At 49.2% G+C, this 17701-nt stretch overlaps 1 protein-coding gene across 1 annotated transcript in view; it reads left to right on the forward strand.

The window, feature by feature from the left end:
• The first annotated feature begins 8932 nt into the window (after positions 1–8932).
• WNT9B (Wnt family member 9B) overlaps positions 8933–17701 on the forward strand; it is a 36780-nt gene continuing 28011 nt past the window's right edge. Inside the window, exon 1 of the mRNA XM_033183494.1 lies at positions 8933–9067. Within this exon, the coding sequence (XP_033039385.1) occupies positions 8988–9067 (80 nt within the window). The 5' untranslated portion in view covers positions 8933–8987. The remainder of the gene's footprint in view (positions 9068–17701) is intronic.

Genomic DNA, 17701 nt, shown 5'->3' on the forward strand with positions numbered 1-17701 from the left:
ACACTTTTTCAACCTCCTCTCACTCCAAAAGTAGACCTTAATATAGCAAAGGCATGCTTTTTAGGGTGAACCTTTATAATTATAATGACAACCAGTGGGAGAACTTGGTTTCTTTTCAAACATTTGTGTGGCTAATTAGGAGGGACTATTCCATCCGTTAAAGTGAAGAAAGAAAGACTGAAAAAAAAAAAATCACTCTGCAAAATCTAGCTCAAACATTGTTGCATCTCAGTCGCTATTGTCTTAGCTACCTCTTCCCTGGAACAATGAATTGATTGTCCTCTTTCCTGGGTTCCTGCCTTATTTGGTACTTTCTTCTCTTTACTGCCACACAGTGGTTAAATATGTGTCTTTGGTGTCAGCTCCCTGGGTTCTAATCCCGAGTCTAAGCTTACTAGCTGGCCAGTTACTTGACTTCTCTGTGCCCATTTCCTCATTTGTAAAATGTGAAGATTAAATGGGTTAGCAGTTTTTTTTTTTTTTTTTTTTTTGAGACGGAGTCTCGCTCTGTTGCCCAGGCTGGAGTGCAGTGGCCGGATCTCAGCTCACTGCAAGCTCCGCCTCCCGGGTTTATGCCATTCTCCTGCCTCAGCCTCCCGAGTAGCTGGGACTACAGGCGCCCGCCACCTCGCCCGGCTAGTTTTTGTATTTTTTAGTAGAGACGGGGTTTCACCGGGTTAGCCAGGATGGTCTCGATCTCCTGACCTTGTGATCCGCCCATCTCGGCCTCCCAAAGTGCTGGGATTACAGGCTTGAGCCACCGCGCCCGGCCGGGTTAGCAGTTTTATAGGACTTAGAACAATGCCTCATGCAATGTAAGTGCTCAATAACTAGTTCACACTTACATAGAAATGTCAGAATGCTCTCCGTATTTATTTATGTGTCTTTCCCAACAAACTGTGTGCTCCTCAAGGACAAGAACTGACTTCATTATCTCTTACCCCAGGGTTTAGCACCAGATGCTTATTCAAAGTATGTTAAATTGAATATTATATATTCATACTTTATCATTAGTTTTTCTAAGACAGGGTTCTTGCTCTGTTGCACAGGCTAGAGTGCAGTGGTGGCGTCATGGCTGACTGCAGTCTCAACTTCCCATGCTCAAGCAATCCTCCCATCTCAGCCTCCAGGGTAGCTGGGACTACAGGCATGTGCCACAATGCCTGACAAACATTTTTTTCTTTTTTGTGTTAACAGGGTCTCACTGTGTTGCCGAGGCTGGTCTTGAACTCCTGGCCTCAAGCAATCCTCCTGCCTCAGTCTTCCAGAATGCTAGGATTATAAACATGAGCCACTGTATCTAGCCTTATACTTTATATAAAATGGAAAATATGTAGTGAGGTGGAGTTAGCCTTTTTTTTTTTTAAATAAGTTAACACTCAGCTCACTGCCTCCCAGAGATAAACCAAGGTTCGAGTCTCTCTTTTGTTTAAAGAAAAACATCTGGCTGGGCCACTGCAGTCCTACCCTGAGCTCAGGAAAACATGCTGTGGTCCAATTGTCTGCTAGTTAGGACATGGTTAATGAGCACTTCCTGCAAACTTATTTGTACCTGCAGTTCTGATAATATGACCTGGAGGAAATGGTCTGGTGGTGGCTGACTCCTAAAACTAACTGCAAAGGAATTGCATTCCTCCAGGCACCTACGAACTTCAAGATGGGACCCCTTTCCTCTCATCCTTCTTTTTAGAGAGCAAGAACTTACCCAGATGAAAACAAACTAAAAAATGTTGAGAATGCCTCTGTGCAGACCCAAATCTATAGGATTTTATTTATAGTAAATTATGGCATTTTTTTAACTTCTTTTCCCTAAGAAAGTTGTTTTCTTGCCTCCCTCCTTCCCTTCCTTCCTTCCTTTCTTCTTTTCTTTTTTTTTTTTTTTTTTGGAGATGGAGTTTTGCTCTTGTTGCCCCAGGGCTAGAATGCAATGGTGGGATCTCTGCTCACTGCAACCTCTGCCTCCCAGGTGCAAGCGATTCTCCTGCCTCAGCCTCCCGAGTAGCTGGGACTACAGGCATGCACTACCACACCTGGCTAATTTTTTGTATTTTTGGTGGAGATAGGGTTTCACCATGTTGACCAGTCTAGTCTGGAACTCCTGACCTCAGGTGATCCACTTGCCTTGGCCTCCCAAAGTGCTTAGATTACAGGCGTAAGCCACAGTGCCTGGCCTCCTTCCTCCTTCTTTTGAGCAGTATCCATAGCTGTGCCCTGTGTGGAACCCTTTTCTGTTGTAAAACACCCCAGTGTAGAGTCTTTCGCTAGTGCTTTGCCCTTTGTCGCTAGGGGACTTCACAGTGGTTGAAGAAAGAATGGCCTGATGCTCCATGCCACCTGCCCAGCCATCTCCTGGTCTCCAGGTCAGCTCACTGTGTTCTATGCTCCTAAAAGTGGTAACCAGGGCTGGGGTGGGGATTATATTCATGCTGAGTCCAGTGCCCAAGCAGAGCTTGGACATATATGTCACCTGACATACATGAGTCGACTTATGGGGACAATGTAGTGAGTTATCTGAATTTTTTTTTTGAGATAGAGTCTTGCTCTGTGGTGCGATCTCGGCTCACTGCAACCTCTGCCTCCCAGGTTCAAACGATTTTCCTGCCTTAGCCTCCTGAGTAGCTGGGACTACAGGTGTCTGCCACCACACCTGGCTAATTTTTGTATTTTTAGTAGAGATGGGTTTCACCATCTTGGCCAGGCTGGTCTCAAACTCCTGACCTCGTGATCCAACCACCTCGGCCTCCCAAAGTGCAGGGATTACAGGCATGAGCCACAGTGCCAACTTTTTCTTTTCTTTTTTTTTTTTTTTGAGATCAAGTCTTGCTCTGTCCCCTAGGCTGGAGTGCAGTGGTGCAATGTCCACTCACTGCAAACTCCGCCTCCTGAGTTCAAGCGATTCTCCTGCTTCAGTCTTCTGAGTAGCTGGGATTACAGGCGCCTGCCACCATGCCCAGCTAATTTTTGTATTTTTAGTAGAGATGGGGTTTCACCATGTTGGCCAGGGTGATCTCAGGTGATCCTGATCTCAGGTGATCCACCCACTTTAGCCTCCCAAAGTGTTGGGATTACAGGCATGAGCCACCACGCCCAACCATGTTATCTGAAATTGAGATTTCCCCTTCAGGTCACTACTTACTTACCTATAACTGCTAGACAGAACTGGACTGCTCAAAGCACTCCTGCTAGTTTCAACCATGTCAGTACAGATGGCTCATCCTGTCTCTCATGAACATTATAAAATCTGGGGCAGTGTTTGTAGCCATCGATAAGTCAGGTCAGACCTTCCAGGGTCCAATGTTTATTCTTTCAGTTATTCATTCATTAATTCAGTTATTTAACAATCTTTTTACTGTGGGCTGAAACTCAGTACCACTATGGGAGGAAGTGTGGGATAGAAAAGAAACAGGGACAGGGTCTCAGATCTTGAGGTGTCTGCAATCTACACATAGCAGGGATCCTAATCTCCCAAACTCAAGGACAGTGTATATCAACATAGGCACAGGAACAAAGTACAGTTGTGCCAATAAAGGTTGTAGAACCAACGTGGTGAGTGGGCAGAGGCAGGAGTGGTCAGTCAAGGTGGGGTTCCAGGGGGAAGCCAGCTGCCCTTGGCCACAGAAGCATGGCTGGGTGGGGGGACACCAAAGGACTGCTTCTCTGCATTCAGCCTGCCTTGACTGAACTCAAAGATGCTGCTGGATCAAGAGCTGGAAAATGGCCTTGGACAGGCAAGCGGCAAGAGAAGGTCAGTCCCACACTCTCCCCACAAGACAATTTAAAGTGTTCTGTGAGGAAGAAGAAGGAGGGAAGGAGGAACAGAAGTGAGAAGGCCTCAAACTGGAAGTGCCATGGGGAGTGGTGAGCTCTGCCAGCTCTGGAGTGAGCTCCCCAAGATAGGACAGGGGCGCTTCCCGCAGAAGGACAGATGAGTGAAGGTCACAGAGGACTCCAGTCTGGAAATACTGCCCTGCCCCTCCCAAATACCTTTCCTGCAAATGCTTGAAGTTCCATCATTGGAGATTCATTGTTATGTATTTGTCTCCTCCAGACTTTCAGTAATTTTTTTCATTATGTCAAACATGCTTGTCATAGAAAACTAGGAAAACGCAAGGAGGATAAAACTGCTTCTCACCCACACTCCCAACCTCCAAGGCAGCCACTGTTAACATTTTGGTGTCCTTCTTTGCCCCGTTTTCTGTCATGTTCAGGCATGGCTGTGAGTTCCCTGGAAGGGATTCTGAAGCCCACTTTCCCCACTCAGCTTCAGTCCTATTTCAGTCTGGTGTTCCAGAAAAATCAAGTCTCCCATCCCCGAGAGCCAGTGAGTTCTATGACCTTGAGGAAGTCATTCATCTTTCTGGACTTTAGTGTCCTCATCTGTATGATGGGGAGAATCATGACCCACACATTACCTCGCACTGCTCCAGAGTCAATGCTAGTGGAATGTTGCAAGGGCATTGCCAATACAGTTCAAATATGTGGGGCTAGGACTGATGGGAGTGGTCAGGACAGAGCCAGTCATCATAAGGCTATGGCAAGAAGGCCAGGTCACAGGAAGGATGGTGAAGGACAGGGAGAGGGACAGGTGAGCCCACACCCACACCAGTCCTGTCCAGGCTCCACAGGACCAGCCGTCCTGGGCAGCTGTGTCTCTGGTTATCATGGGCACCTTCCCTCGGAGCTGCTGGGGCATCATCTGTTCCACTTCCTGTTGGTTCCAGAGTTCATTTCCAGTGCAGTTTGAGGGGATTAGAGGAGAGAGCCAGCCTGGAAAACCGCATTTCCACTTAGGAGGCACAGGAGATCTGGAGCCAACCAAAGACAGATGGTTCCTGAGGGCTTGCTTCAGGCAGGGTGGGCTGGCCTGAGAGCAGGTGCCAGGAAGAGGAAGGAGAGGTCTGCAGACATCCTGGAGCTAGATTTGGTGTGGCCGTAGCAAAGCTTTCAGCCTCATCATGTTTGTGATTTCCAAAGTGTGTGTGTGTGTGTGCACGTGCATGTGTGCACAAGAGGAGGAGAGGGCTCCAGTCCTGAGTGCTGGCTGCCTTGGGCTGGTTCATGGAGACAGGTAGCTGCATGTGGGTATCTAAGAATGCTTCTCTTGCATACCTGTGTGAACGTGTGGACCCAGGACCAGCTGTGGGGCTGCCCAGGAATGTAGATATCCATCGGGGAGCAATGGGGGTCTGTATGTCACCAAATGCCTGGACTTGGGCTGTAGTGTGTGTGCCCCGTGGAGCCTGTGTCCGAGCCCGGGAAGGAGTGTTTCCATGAGCACACATATGTTTGTATGATACATCTTTACAGCCATAAAAAGGCCACAAACCAGGGTTATAAGCTGAAAACAACACTTGTTTACTGAGTACCTACTATGTGCTGGGACTTGTGCCAGGCTCTGGAGACACAGAGAGAAGTAAAACTCAGGCCGGCCCTTCAGGAACCCACAAGGCAGAGGAAAGGTGGCAGCGCAAAAAATCATTTATGGCACAGGCTGTAGGTCCCAAGGGCTGCTCTTCATGTCCTTCCTCAGGGATCCTATAATATCGCAATTGCAAGGATGATCTGTTTTCACTGCCATCTCCCCCTCCAGGCTATGAGCCCCTTGGGGATGGACACTTAGGAGGTACTCGATGCTTTGTAAGGATGTGTAATGCAAAGGTGTCTGTGAGTCAGGCTGTGTCTGGGCAGTTCTGAGCCAGCCACGGCCAATCATAAGCCACAGTCAGTACTGACAGTACCTCTGGCTAGGGCTGGGCTCAATTCCTGCCTCCACTACAGCTGGCCCACCTACACCTGCTACGTAAGCTCTCCCAGCCTCTGTTTTTTTCATCTGTGCGATGGGGTTATGACTGTCCCAGCCTCCCAGAGGACTTGAGGCTTTAGTGAGATCGAAAGCCAGGCTGGGCACATGTGCATGTGTGTACACACATACACACACACACACCCCCCTTGGTACACAGGAGCTGCTGTGGAATTATTATTAGCAAGAAGGAGCTATTATCTGGGCAGTTCTGTGCAGCCTTGATGCCCAAAAAGGCAGAAGCGGAACTCTGAAGCCTCCGTGGGCAAGCTGGGTGGACACCCCACCAGACAGAAACCTTGTACAGTTCTAACATCAGGAGGAGGGAGCCCAAGGATGGGGCCATGCCATTGGCTGGCAAGGACTCAAGAGCATCCATCTAAATATTTTCCTCGTGTTCCTCACTCTCCAACCACTGATGTCTCCATTGAGTCTTGGGTGCTTCTTCCAGTCTCTTTGATTCATAGGCTTACCCATCAGACATCAACATGTAACTTTCATGAAACTGTGAAAAGGTGTCACTTTGGGAGAATGTACCCTGCCTTCTCCATGCACAATCATGCTTGTGTGTGCTTAGGGGCATGAGAACAGGAAGAGCAGCTGGGCAGCCTGAGTCGAACCCACTCCATCCTCACCTGCCTAGGGGATGTGGCTGGGGCCTGGTGGGGTCTATCTGCCATCCCAGTCCATGGCTGTTCCTTCTCTCTGACTCATACTGGTCCAGCTCAGGCCCCTCATGCGCTAGCTTCTGTGATCATAGTTCAAAGTCTTTTGTTTGTTTGTTTCTTTCTTTCTTTCTTTGTTTTTTTGAGATGGAGTCTTGCTCTGTGGCCCAGCCTGGAGTGCAGTGGCACGATCTTGGCTCACTGCAAGCTCTTCCTCCCAGGTTCACGCCATTCTCCTGCCTCAGCCTCCAGAGCAGCTGGGACTACAGGTGCCCACCACCACGCCTGGCTAATTTTTTTGTATTTTTAGTAGAGACGGGGTTTCACCATGTTAGCCAGGATGGTCTCGATCTCCTGACTTTGTGATCCACCCGCCTCGGCCTCCCAAAGTACTGAGATTACAGGCTTGAGCCACCGTACCTGGCCCATGGTTCAAAGTCTTACCAGTGATATGCTGGAGTTGGGTCCAGCTGGCCTGCAGGGCTAGCTGTGCACATCTCTTCCTAACTCCAGTGATCAGAAATGATGCCACATTGGTGGCATGAAGTCAGCCATGATGAGAATATTTAAGTCACAGAGATCAACAAATGATACAAATCAGACCACCGTCAACCTTCCTTGAGAACCAGTTGTAAACACCATCACACCCTGGTCCTGCCTGCAGGTATAACAATCACTGATATTAGGTGCCGGCACCTGCAAGGCATTTAACATCTTTTTATTTATTTATTTATTTATTTATTTATTTATTTATTTATTTATGATGGAGTCCCATTCTATTGCCCAGGCCTGAGTGCAATGGCATGATTTCGGCTCACTGCAACCTCCTCCTCCCGGGTTCAAGTGATTCTCTTGCCTCAGCCTCCTGAGTAGCTAGGATTACAGGTATGCACCACCACGCCTGGCTAATGTCTTTGTATTTTCAGTAGAGACAGGGTTTCACCATGTTGGCCAGGCTGGTCTTGAATTCCTGACCTCAGGTGATCCTCTCACCTTAGCCTCCCAAAATGCTGGGATTACAGGCGTGAGCCACGGTGCCTGGCTGGCATTTAACATCTTACCTGCACAAAAATCCTGTTAGATATTTCTCATCATCCATATTTCATATGGGGCTCATAACATACATGATTTGACTCCAGGTCTCTGCACATTACACTGGGCCATGTGGCCTCAATAAATAGAACCATGGAATTTGATAGGGCTGGCAGAGCTGTTAGGAATCATCAGATCCTCTAATCACTGTGCTCATTTGACAGAGAAACTGAGCTCAAAGAAGCTCAAAGGGGCGGTGGGGGGGGCTTCCTCTGTTAATGCCACCTAACACAGTAGCCACCATCTTCCCATCACCTCTCCCAGCCCCCTACCATGCTGGTGTCCACTGAAAAACCAAGGTCGCTGTCACTTGATGTTCCATATGCATGGCTAATTTTTTGGAAACTTTACATGCAGATGTTGACATTCATTGCAAGCTATATTTTGTTTTGCTTGATTTGACCCAGTGTTCCAGACTCAAAAACATTTTAACTCTCACTTGGGTCATTGGTTGTATGTCTGCTTTCTAGACAGGTACCACCCACTGCTTTGATCTCTGCACCTTTGCTGCAGAAATTGGGGTTAAACTTAAAAAAATAATAAGCAAAACAGAACTTTGGGGCCCAACACTTGAAGGTCCCACCCTATCTACCAGAGATTCTGGCATCTACACATCTTGGAAAGTGGGTCCCTCCTCCCGCAGGCCTCTGCCCCACTGTCCACTCTGGATTTCTGCGCTGGGGAACATCAGCACCATTTTGTCAAAATCCCACGGAGGCCCACGCTGTGCACCTCGCCAGTGACAGTCACTCTCCCGTTTAAAAACAGGGCGTCCTTTCCTCTCTCCCCTCTAACCAAGACTCTGCCTGGCAACAGGGTCCCCCGAGCCATTGGACATGCCTTTCTCCCGCTTCCAGAGAGCTGTTCTGCTTCAGGACCCGGCCCTGCCCTGAGTCTGGGGGCTGCGGCGAAGAGACCCGCACTCGCTGGGCAGGAGGGCGGACAATGACCCGGGTTTTCCACTGACTCCAGATGCGTCCCTCCTCCTCCCCGTCCACCTTCTCTACCTCGGAGAAGCCATTGCGCTTGCCTCCGCCCCACCCCGGAGAGGCAGAATCTTCTCCGTCCCCACCTCGTATCCTCCTCCCCGCCTCTCCAGGCCCGGGGGGGCTTCACGTTCCGCCGCCGCGACCACGGTCGGGCGCGGCGCCAGGTGAGCGCTCACCTGGGGCCGGAGGGCGGGTCAATGGGGGCGGGGAGGGGGCGGGCTCGGGGCGGTGGCCCCAACCGCGAGGGGGCGGAGCGAGGGCGGCGGGGCCAATGGGGCGGGGGGCTCGCCGCCCGGGGTTGGGGCACCTCCCAATCTCCTCCCTCCCCCAGTGCCGCCTGCCCCGCCCCACCTGGGTTTAAAGTCCCGCGGGCGGCTGGTGGCGGCGCTGCGAGCTTGAGCGGCGCGAGGAGATGCTAGAGGGCGCCGCGCCGCCGGCACCATGCGCCCCCCGCCCGCGCTGGCCCTGGCCGGGCTCTGCCTGCTGGCGCTGCCCGCCGCCGCCGCCGCCTCCTACTTCGGGTCAGTGCCCGCCGCGCCCCCCGCCCGCTCCCCGGCCCGCCCGTCTCTCCCTCCTCCACTGCAGCTGGGCCAAATTTTCCCTCCCGCTGTCCTTGGCCCCGCCGAGGTCTCGAACTCAGACCTTAGCCTGGCGCGACCCAGCCCACTTCGCAGTCGGAGTTCGCGCCCTGAGCTCGGTCTCCTGCTTCCCCGACTCCGACTCCATCGTCCTGCTCAGTGTCCGAGTCTCTGGTCCCCTCCGCCGCCGCTCTTCTCATCCCGCCGGGTCTTGGACTCTGCGCACGCCTCGGACCCTGGCCCCGTCTGTCTTGGCCCCGCCCGTTCAGGCGTCAGTCCAGCTCTCTGATGCCCTCTCGGGATCCTCACGCGGGTGCCCCGTCTGCCGCCATCCTGGCCTCCGTCGAGCCGTCCTTGCCTCGGACTCCTTTCCCACCCTCCGCCTTCGCCCTGCGGAGCGGAGACCGAGAGGGCTGGGTGGATGGGTGGGGCGGGCTGTTCCCGGTCTCGGGGCAGAGGATCGTGCGCGTGCAGGGGGAATGGGGGAGCATCGGACCGTGAGAGCGCCAGCTGGAGACGCAGGAAGGAACCGTGCGCTGGGGAAACCCGACCACATCTCAGACCTGGCATGGGGTGATTTCTCAGGAGAACACCGGAAAGAGTGAGAGGGCCCTGTGTGTGTGTGTGGTGTGTGTGTGTGTGTGTACATGGTTGGAAAAGGAGGATCACAGTGGGGGGTGACACTTGGAGAGACAGTGGGGTAGGTGACACTGGGGAGAGAGAGGGACAGGAACTACGAGGGGAATGTTTGGATCAAAAGTTATAGGGCAATTGTTTCCAAGTCCCTTCTTCTCTGACCCTGAATTGCAGGGATTTGGTGAGGGATGGGGGCGGGTATCATGGGTAAGAAGGCACCTTCCCACCCTCCACCCAAAGCCAACTCCAATATGTACAGCCTGTTACTTTAAGCCTTGCCTCCTTTTAAAATTTTCACCCCGAATCAATAGGAGGCTTGCAGTCTGGGTATATACAGCAAAGGCAAGAAAACACCAAGCAAGTGACCTGCTAGAGGCTGCTTTGAAGAAGTAGCTAGGGAGAGGTGTGTAAAGGTCTGAGAAGTTCTGCGCAGGTTGGAGTAAGGGCTGTGGGCTAATTTCCAGGTCATGACCCCTGGTGAAAACATGTCTGGGCTGTGGAGGAGGCTATTATCCCAGACCCTAGCTCTGGGTTCAGCTTGCTAATGACATGGGAAGACCACTCAGTCTTTGGGCCTCACTTTCTCCTTTTGTACAAAGAAGAGGCTGAACTTGACATGACTGATCCTTTTGCGATCCATCCCAAGAGCAGTACACAACATGTTTGTTGCCCAAAGATTTCAGGCTTAAAGGAATGGTTGTTGCCTCGGCAGGCAGGATGTCATCACTAGGGCATAGACTCTGGGGTCAGTCTTGCCACTTGCTAGGTGTGTCCTCTTGGCCAAGTCACTTAACTTCTCTGTCTCTCAGTCTCTCAATCTGTAAAATGAAGATTGGTCGGGCGTGGTGGCTCAAGCCTGTAATCCCAGCACTTTGGGAGGCCGAGACGGGCGGATCACGAGGTCAGGAGATCGAGACCATCCTGGCTAACACGGTGAAACCCCGTCTCTACTAAAAATACAAAAACTAGCCGGGCGAGATGGCGGGCGCCTGTAGTCCCAGCTACTCGGGAGGCTGAGGCAGGAGAATGGCGTAAACCCGGGAGGCGGAGCTTGCAGTGAGCTGAGATCCGGCCACTGCACTCCAGTCCGGGCAACAGAGCGAGACTCCGCCTCAAAAAAAAAAAAAAAAAAAAAGATTATACTGCCTATTTTATAAGAGGATTGAGCTAGTATGTGTAAAACCCTTAGGACAGTGTTTAGCATGCAGTAAGTGCTCAACTAATGTTAGTGACTTTTATTTATTTTATTTTTTATTTATTTTATTTTATTTTTTTTAGACAGAGTCTTCCTCTGTCACCCAGGCTGGAGTGCAGTGATGCGATCTCGGTTCACTGCAACCTCCGTCTCCTGGGTTCAAACGATTCTTCTGCCTCAGCCTCCTGAGTAGCTGGGACTATAGGTGCGTGCCACCATGCCCAACTAATTTTTTGTATTTTTAGTAGAGACAGGGTTTCACCATGTTGGCCAGGCTGGTCTCGAACTCCTGACCTCAATCTACCCAACTCAGCCTCCCAATGTGCTGGGATTACAGGTATGAGCCCCTGGGCCTGGATAGTTTGTTTTCATTAAGGACACCAGGTATAGAATCTTGATGTCCCAGCCATAACAGTTTTCTGAGCTGGAATGGAAAGGGATGGGAAAAATGGTACTTATATTCTCTTACACATTGGCTCATTTCCACAATTCATTTGTTTACTTGGTTTTTATGGTTGGAAATGGGGCAAGAGTCAGGAGGGATGAGAGGAGAGGGGTTCCAGGAGGACCACCCTAGCTGCTGTATTGGAAGGGAAAGGTGTTCTCAGCAGTGCATGGGGTTAGAATTTGAGGTAACTGAACATGGAGCAGCCTTGAAAATGACAGGTGAGATGGTCAAATAGGCCTGGGTTAGAGCTGGGAGGAGTGAGTATAGGAGCCACCTCTTCCAGGTCAGGAGCCCAGCTGGAAAGAGCTGACAAAGAACACAAAAGCTGCCACCACCCCAATCTTGGGAGCAGGACAGATGCTCAGAGAATCAGCTAAAACTGGGGCCTCGTGATGTTAAGTGTTTGGTCTCAGGGAACAGACAGGATTCAGCCTGAGCGCTCAGTGAAAAAACCCTCTTGTGACTCAGACCAGGTTTCCCAGCTTCCCATCTGCATTTGCTCTCTGGGAGGAATCTGGTATCAGTCATCTACACTGTAGTGGGAAAGTGAGGCAAAGTGCTTCTTCCTCTGCAGTCATTTGCATTTGGTTATAACACCAAGTGCCTTGGCATCCTGATAAGAGAATATGCAAACATCAGGAAGGCAAGTGAGGCCGATCTTCTTGGGCTCTTTGAAATCACAGAATCATAGACTTCAGAGTTGGAAGTGACCCCAGAAGGATCTCTGGTCCAAAACTCACTGCTTCAAGCAGCATGTATTATTATCCTAATTTTTCAGGTGAGGCAACCCCCCAACCCCAAACCACAGTGAGCCAGCTATTGGTTCTGCTGCTTTTGAGTGAGCCTAGAGCCTAATTCTGTTAATGGTGATAGAAAACAAAACAAAACAAAACCAAAAAAAACATAACTAGCATTGCAGTTTACAAATCACTTTTTTTCTTTATTTGAGACGGAGTCTTGGTATGTCACCCAGGCTGGAGTACAGTGTCATGATCTCGGCTCACTGCAACTGCCACCTCCTGGGCTCAAGCAGTTCTCCTGCCTCAGCCATCTGAGAGCTGGGATTACTGGCGCCCCCAACCACACCCTACTAATTTTTGTATTTTTAGCAGAGACGGGGTTTCATCATGTTGCGCAGGCTGGTCTCGAACTCCTGGCCTCAGGTGATCCACTTGCCTGGGCCTCCCAAAGTGCTGGGATTACAGGCATGAGCTACCATGCACAGCCCAAATCACTTTCTTATACAGCCACCTCTCTCATCTGATCCTCAGAGCCCTTCTTCCAGAGCCATGTAGGATGGGTATAAATAGTTCCCACAAGGAATCTGAAGGTCAGAAGGGTTCAGTGAGTAACCCAATGTCACACAGCGAATTGGTGGGGGAGGATGAATAGAAACGTTGTCCTGCTTCCAGTCTGGGCCCTTCAACCTACAGGGAGCAGCCTCCAGTGCTGAGACAGTATGGTTCCTCCAGGGCAGCAGTGGCTGCAGAGAGGCTACAGAGGGTGAGGGTGGAGGGAAGCCTCCCTTCCCTGCTTAACTGACTCTTTCAGACCCTCTTGGCTGTAGTGAGATGGGCAAGGCCACATGTTCTTTTCTGTCCTCAGTAGTGAGATGGGATGCACTGACCCCTGCTAGGCTGTCAGTTTGGCTCACAGAACAGCATGATGGCAGTGGAACAGGAGGCAGACCAGAGGTCAGGGGCTGAGCTAGTCCTGGCTCTAGGACACTCTCTGTGTTGTCCCTCATCAAGTCACTCATCTCCAAGGTCAGTAGCACCTGGAGGTGCTAAGGTTCCCTAACGCTAACAGGGCTGGTCCTGGCTCTGGAAGTCTAGGATTGCCAAAGAGTTTTTATTTTGGCTTTGAATGCCTAGGAATTCCACAATGTTAACTTCTGTGATGTTGTATACATGAAAATGCACTGCATTATGTGATGAGCTGCGCACAAGACAGGCCCAGTTACCCAATCCAGTCTATTTATTTATTTACAGACGGAGTCTTGCTCTGTCACCCAGGCTGGAGTGCAATGGCGCAATCTTGGCTCATTGCAACCTCCACCTCCGAAGTTCAAGGGATTCTCCCGCCTCAGCTTCCCGAGTAGCTGGGACTACAGGCGTGTGCCACCATGCCTGGTTAATTTTTGTATTTTTAGTAGACTCCATGTTGGTCGCCATGTTGGTCGCTCAAATGATCCACACACCTCGGCCTCCCAAAGTGCTGGGCTTATAGGTGTGAGCCACCGTGCCCGGCCCCCAATCCAGTCTTTAAGTCATCCCAATGGCTTCGTAACTAGAAATAGTTTCTGGCCGGGCGCGGTGGCTCAAGCCTGTAATCCCAGCACTTTGGGAGGCCGAGGCGGGCGGATCACAAGGTCAGGAGATCGAGACCATCCTGGCTAACACGGTGAAACCCCGTCTCTACTAAAAATACAAAAACTAGCCGGACGAGGTGGCGGGCGCCTGTAGTCCCAGCTACTCGGGAGGCTGAGGCAGGAGAATGGCGTAAACCCGGGAGGCGGAGCTTGCAGTGAGCTGAGATCGGGCCACTGCACTCCAGTCCGGGCGACAGAGCGAGACTCCGCCTCAAAAAAAAAAAAAAAAAAAAAAAAAAGAAATAGTTTCTGTGGATGCAACTTTTTAAATCATGGTTAACTTTGGTGATGTTTCTTCAGTGTGTAACCTCTGCACTGGTTGAATTTCTTTCCTCTCTAGGGACAGTACAGAGAAGTTTATGAAAGCACAAGATAGTGAACCCCAGCTTTGCCTGTTGCTAACTGTGTGACTTTGGACAAATGTTTTAACCTTGCTGAGCTTTGGGTTAGGAGAATACCAGTCTGAGAGGCGAGCTTGAGGCTTAATTGAAACAATGAATGAAAGGGCTGGATGGGGTACCTGGCACATGCGTGCTAAGTGCTCAGTCCAGGCTCGCTCTCAGTGGTTGCTGGGGTTCTAAACACCATCCCAGGTGGTGGAAGTGTCATTACTATAATTCCATTAGAGAAACAAAACATAATCTTTATTTTCCCCCCAAATCGTTGTTATATACAATGAAATGCATGTTTTTTCTTTTCTTTTCTTTTTTTTTTTGAGATGGAGCCTCACTATGTTGCCCAGGCTGGAATGCAGTGGTGCAGTCTCGGCTCACTGCAGCCTCCACCTCCCAGTTCAAGCGATTCTCCTGCCTCAGCCTCTGAAGTAGCTGGGATGACAAGTGTACACCACCATGCCCAGCCAATTTTTGTATTTTTAGTGAAGACATGGTTTCACCATGTTGGCCAAGCAGGTCTCAAACTCCTGACCTCAGGTGGTCCACCCACCTCAGCCTCCCAAAGTGCTAGAATTATGGGTGTGCACCACCACCGTTGGCCAATACATGCATTTTAAAGTGCACAGTTTGGGTTTTAACAAATTATACACCTGTGTAACACATTTGTGGTGATTCCAATAACTACATGGAACATTTCCACCATCCGAAAGGATCCCTCGTTCCTCTTTGCAATCAACCCTCTCCCACCAGCCCACGGCTACTCCACTTCTCCACTTTCAGTCACTATATGTTAGTTTTACCTGTTCTAGAAGTTTATATCAAGAAATCATGCAGTATGTAGCCTCTTATGCTTGGATTATTCCACTCAGCATAAAGCTTTTGAGATTCATCCATGTCATTGAATATAGCAATAGCTGATTCCTTTTTATGGCTGAGTATTCCTTTGTACGTCTATACCATAAATTATTTATCCATTCCCCACTTGATAGATATTTGGATTATTTTGGACAGGCATGGTGGCTCACGCCTGTAATCTCAGCACTTTGGGAGGCCGAGGCGGGCAGATGACTTGAGGTCAGGAGTTCGAGACCAGTCTGGCCAACATGGTGAAAACCTGTCTGTACTAAAAATACAAGAATCCGTTGGGTGTGGTGGTGGTGGTGGTGCATGCCTCTAATCCCAGCTACTCAGGAGGCTGAGGCAGGAGAATCACTTGAACCCAGGAGGCAGAGGTTGCAGTGAGCCAAAATTGTGCCACTGCACTCCAGCCTGGGCAACAGAGCAAGACTCTGTCTCAAAAAAAAAAAAAAAAAAAAAAAGATATTTGGGTTATTTGCAGTTTTGGACTATTTCAAATAAACCTGGTATAAACATCCATGTGTACCTCTTTTGGTGGGTGCATGTTTTCATTTCTCTTGGATAACTGTCTAGGAGTGGATTGTTGGGTCATATGGTTGATATATGCATAACTTATAGAATTGGCATTTTTCAGAGTGGTTTTACCATTTTACACAGTAATGTATGAGAGTTCCAGTTGCTCCATATTCTATGGTCAGCTATCATCAGTTTTAACTTGTGGCTATTTTTCTAAGTATGTAGTAGTATGTCATTGTGGTTTTAATTTGTATTTCCCCATTGATGAATGGTGTGTTGAACATTTTTCCATGTGTATATTGGTCATTTGAATATCATTTCATTGGGTTATTTGTCTTATTGAATCCTAAGAGTTCTTTATATGTTTTGTTGCTGTTGTTGTTGCTGTTGTTTGAGACAGAGTCTCACTTTGTATCCCAGGCTGGAGTGCAATGGCACCATCTCGGCTAACTGCAACCTCCACCTCCTGGGTTCAAGCAATTCTCATGGTTCAGCCTCCCAAATAGCTGGGACTACAGGCATGCGCCACCACGCTCGGCTGATTTTTGTATTTTTAGTAGACATAAGGTTTCATCATGTTGGCCTGACTGGTCTTGAACTCCTGACTTCAGGTGATCCGCCCGCCTCAGCCTCCCAAAGTGCTGGGATTACAGGCATGGGCCACTTGGCCTAAGAGTTCTTTATATATTTTGGATACAAGTCTTTGTCACAAGTATTGGTAATATTTTATTCCTGCCTGTGACTTGCCGTTTCATTTTCTTATTGTTGTCTTATGAAGAGCAGATGTTTTTAATTTTGATGAAGTCCAGTGTATCAGCCTTTTCTTGTATGGTTTGTGCTTTGTTGGTGTCCTACCCAAGAAATCTCTGCCTGCCCAAAAGTTGCAAAGATTGTGCCACTGCACTCCAGCCTGGGCAACAGAGCAAGAGACTCACTTTTCCCTTTTTTTTTTTTTTTTTTTTTTTGAGAATTTCCGTCCTCCAGGCTAGAGTTGCTTCTGCTGCTTTTGAGTGAGCCTGGAGCCTAATTCTGTTGATGGTGATAAAAACATAAGAACGAGTATTGCAGTTTACAAATCACTTTTTCGTACAGCCCCTTCTCTCACCTGATCCTCAGAGCCGTTCCTCTAGGGCCACGGAGGATGGGTATAAATAGTTCCCATAAGGAAACTAAATGTGTTACACAATCACAGCTCACTACAGCCTCGACCTTCTGGACTCAAGTGATCCTCCTGCCTCAGCCTCCTGAGTAACTGGGGCTATAGGCATGCACCATCATGCCCAGCTAATTTTTTATTTTTTGTAGAGATGGGGTTTTGCTATGTTGCTCAGGCTGGTCTCAAACTCCTAGGCTAGAGCAGTTCTCCTGCCTTGGCCTCTCAAACTGCTGGGATTATAGGCATGAACCACAGCGCCCAGCCCTGTTTTCTAGAAGCTTCATAATTTTAGCTTTCTTTTTTTTTTTTTTTTTGAGACAGAATTTCACTCCTGTTGCTCAGGCTGGAGTGCAGTGGCATGATCTTGGCTCACTGCAACCTCCACCTCCTGGGTTCAAGTGATTCTCCTGCCTCAGCCTCCCGAGTAACTGGGAGTACAGATGCCCACCACCGTGCCTGGCTAATTTTGTATTTTTAGTAGAGATGGGGTTTCACCATGTTGCCCAGGCTGGTCTTGAACTCCTGACCTCGGGTGATCCACCTGCCTCGGCCTCCCAAAGTGCTGGGATTACAGGCGTGAGCCACCGCACCCAGCCAATTTTAGCTGTTACGCTTGAGTCTATGGTTCATTTTGAGTTAACTAGGGTGTACAGCATGGAGTAAGGGGCAAGCTTATTATTTTGCACATGAGTGTCCATGTGTTTTAGTGCCATTTGTTGAAATGATGATGTTTTCTCCACTGTCATCTTTGTTGCTCATCAATTGATTCAATATCTGTGGGACTATTTCTGGACACTCTATTCTGTTTCATTAATCTATATGCCTATCCTTATGCCAATACTATACAGCCTTGATTACTGTAACTTAAAAAAATGTTTTCCCCAAGAAGTCTTTTGTATTCCTAGATTACTATAGCTTTATGTAAGTCTTGAAACTACTTACTGTAAGTTCTCTAACCGTGCACTATTTTTTCAAAATTGCATTGGCTATTCCGGATCATTG

This window comes from Trachypithecus francoisi, unplaced genomic scaffold, assembly GCF_009764315.1.
Source record: "Trachypithecus francoisi isolate TF-2019V2 unplaced genomic scaffold, Tfra_2.0 Contig00141, whole genome shotgun sequence".
Taxonomy (NCBI): Eukaryota; Metazoa; Chordata; class Mammalia; order Primates; family Cercopithecidae; genus Trachypithecus; species Trachypithecus francoisi.